Source organism: Condylura cristata, unplaced genomic scaffold (assembly GCF_000260355.1).
Source record: "Condylura cristata isolate star-nosed mole 26May11 unplaced genomic scaffold, ConCri1.0 scaffold00006, whole genome shotgun sequence".
NCBI lineage: Eukaryota > Metazoa > Chordata > Mammalia > Eulipotyphla > Talpidae > Condylura > Condylura cristata.
In genome coordinates this window covers 375879-377795 of record NW_004567107.1, presented here as the reverse complement: position 1 = coordinate 377795, position 1917 = coordinate 375879, and the positions used below count along the sequence as shown (strand labels likewise).

General features: G+C 75.0%; 1 protein-coding gene across 1 annotated transcript in view; it reads right to left on the bottom strand.

The window, feature by feature from the left end:
• Positions 1–1433, bottom strand: part of LCN12 (lipocalin 12) — a 3054-nt gene extending 1621 nt beyond the window's left edge. The window contains exons 1-4 of the mRNA XM_012721162.1: positions 1137–1433; positions 727–863; positions 176–255; positions 8–112 (exon numbers count right to left, since the gene is read on the bottom strand). Coding sequence (XP_012576616.1) covers positions 8–112; positions 176–255; positions 727–863; positions 1137–1262 — 448 coding nt within the window. The 5' untranslated portion in view covers positions 1263–1433. The remainder of the gene's footprint in view (positions 1–7; positions 113–175; positions 256–726; positions 864–1136) is intronic.
• Between the last annotated feature and the right edge of the window lie 484 nt (positions 1434–1917).

Below are 1917 nucleotides of genomic sequence, written 5' to 3'. Positions count from 1 at the left end.
GGCTCACACAGCAGCTGGGCCCGCAGGACGCGCCGGCTGCCCGCCTGGCGCCGGGAGAACATCAGCGCGAAGGTGGTGTAGTCGGTGTGGAAGACCTGGACCTGCTCGGGGTCTGGGGGCGCGCGGGTCAGGGCCCCCTCGCGCCGCCCACCAGCCCCGCCTCCCGCGGCCTCACCCCTACTGCCGTCCACGGAGAAGATGCCCGGCCGGGCCTCCGGCGTCAGCACGTAGGACCAGGTGACACAGTGCTGGCCCCTGTGCAGGGGACGGGCAGAGCAGGCTCGGGATCCGACTCCCGCCGGCCTTTCTGGGGTGAGGGCGCTGCCCCAGGCGTGTCCAGGGGGTCCGGCTCTGAAGCTGGCGCCTCCCGCGGGTGCCCCAAGGCCCTGCCCAGGCGGGCCTGCGGCTGGCCGCTGCCGCCCTCCCCCAGCAGGGGGCAGACACTGCCCGGCAGCCGCCCTGCGGGCGCTGAGCTAGGAGGACACGGTGTGGGGAGAGGCCAGGCCCTTGCCGGCTGGGCTGCGGCCCTCGTCCGGAGGGGACCCTGGCGGCCGGTCCTGGAGGGCGGAGCCTGCCCGACTCGGATGGCGGCGCTGAGTGGGGCTCGCCAGGCGGGGGCCCGTGTTGGAGATGCTGGGTGAGCCGTTCCCGATCCCCGTCAGCCCTCGGGCCCCCCAGTCCGTGGCCAGCAGTGCCTGTCCCCTCTGGGCGGACGGGCCCACTCACCGCTTCATGGCGTACACGGCCTCCAGGCGGCCGTCCGCTCTGCTCTCGAAGGCCGCGGTGAAGGGCCTCAGCACAGCCGCGTCCGCCCGCCTGAGGGTGCTGCCCCCCAGGCCCAGCACGTACCATGTCCCCTGGAACTACAGGGCAGCGGCGTGGGCAGAGGCCAGGCTCACCCAGGACGCCCCACGGCCGGGCCCGGCCGGCCTGCGCCCTGGGGCTGGCGGGGACGGGGTGACCCTGGCTTTCGTGGGGACTGCGGGCTTTGCGGGGGAATGGCCGAGCCAGGAGGGTGTTGGGGCCCCTCCGATCGGGGCTCGAGTCTCCAGGTGCGGGCTGGGTGCGAGCAGGCCGGTGGCCGCGGGGCTGGCCGGCGAGCCCTCCCCCGTCCTGCGCTCAGGCCGCCCCCCGACCTGGGCTCCGTCGAAGCTTGACAGGACCGTGCTGACCGTTGATCCTGGCCTGTGGGGCTTGAGGGTCTGACCCTTGAGGGCTGTCAGCAAGGAGAGTGCCACCCACAGGGCCTGGCAAGGCCCCATCTCGCCAGGGAGTGGGCTGCTGACCGTGCAGGCCCAGAGGCGCCCTCTTTATGGGCTCCCCCGGCTGGCCCCCGTGGCCTCCTTGAGCTGAGGGCATGGCTGGGCTGGCTGCCCCACCCTCCTCAGACCCTGCCACCCCGGCGGGGGTCTGGGGCGGGGCCGGCGCGGGCACCTCACCTCCTGGCTCCCCCCGCGCTGGCAGGTGGCCTGTGCTGCTCCCACGCCTGGGACTCCAGGACAGACTGCTCCGTCCAGCGGGAGCCAGGCCGCCGTGTCCTGGACAAGAACACAGAGCACAGGCGCCGCCCGCCCCCGCTGCAACTCAGCCGAAGCCCTGCGGGCAGGAAGGGGCGAGGAGTGGGCGCCCTGCCGCTGCCAGGGGGCGGGGCCGGGGGCTCAGCGGGATCCGGGCTCGCAGCCACGGGAGGAAGGGACTGGGGAGAAAACAGCCCCTCCCCGGGGCAGAGCGCGGGTGCCCGGCGCCAGATGGCCCGGAAGGGCCCGTGCCCGCTGCTGGGGGCCGGAGGCTTCATCACCCAACGTCAGGACGGGAGCCCGGCCGCGGGGCTGTGCCAGGCGGCCCTGGCTCCTCTGAGCTGGCGGCGGGCAGTTCGGGGCCGGGGGGTGTCCGCTGAGCGCCCGGCCTACGCCGCGG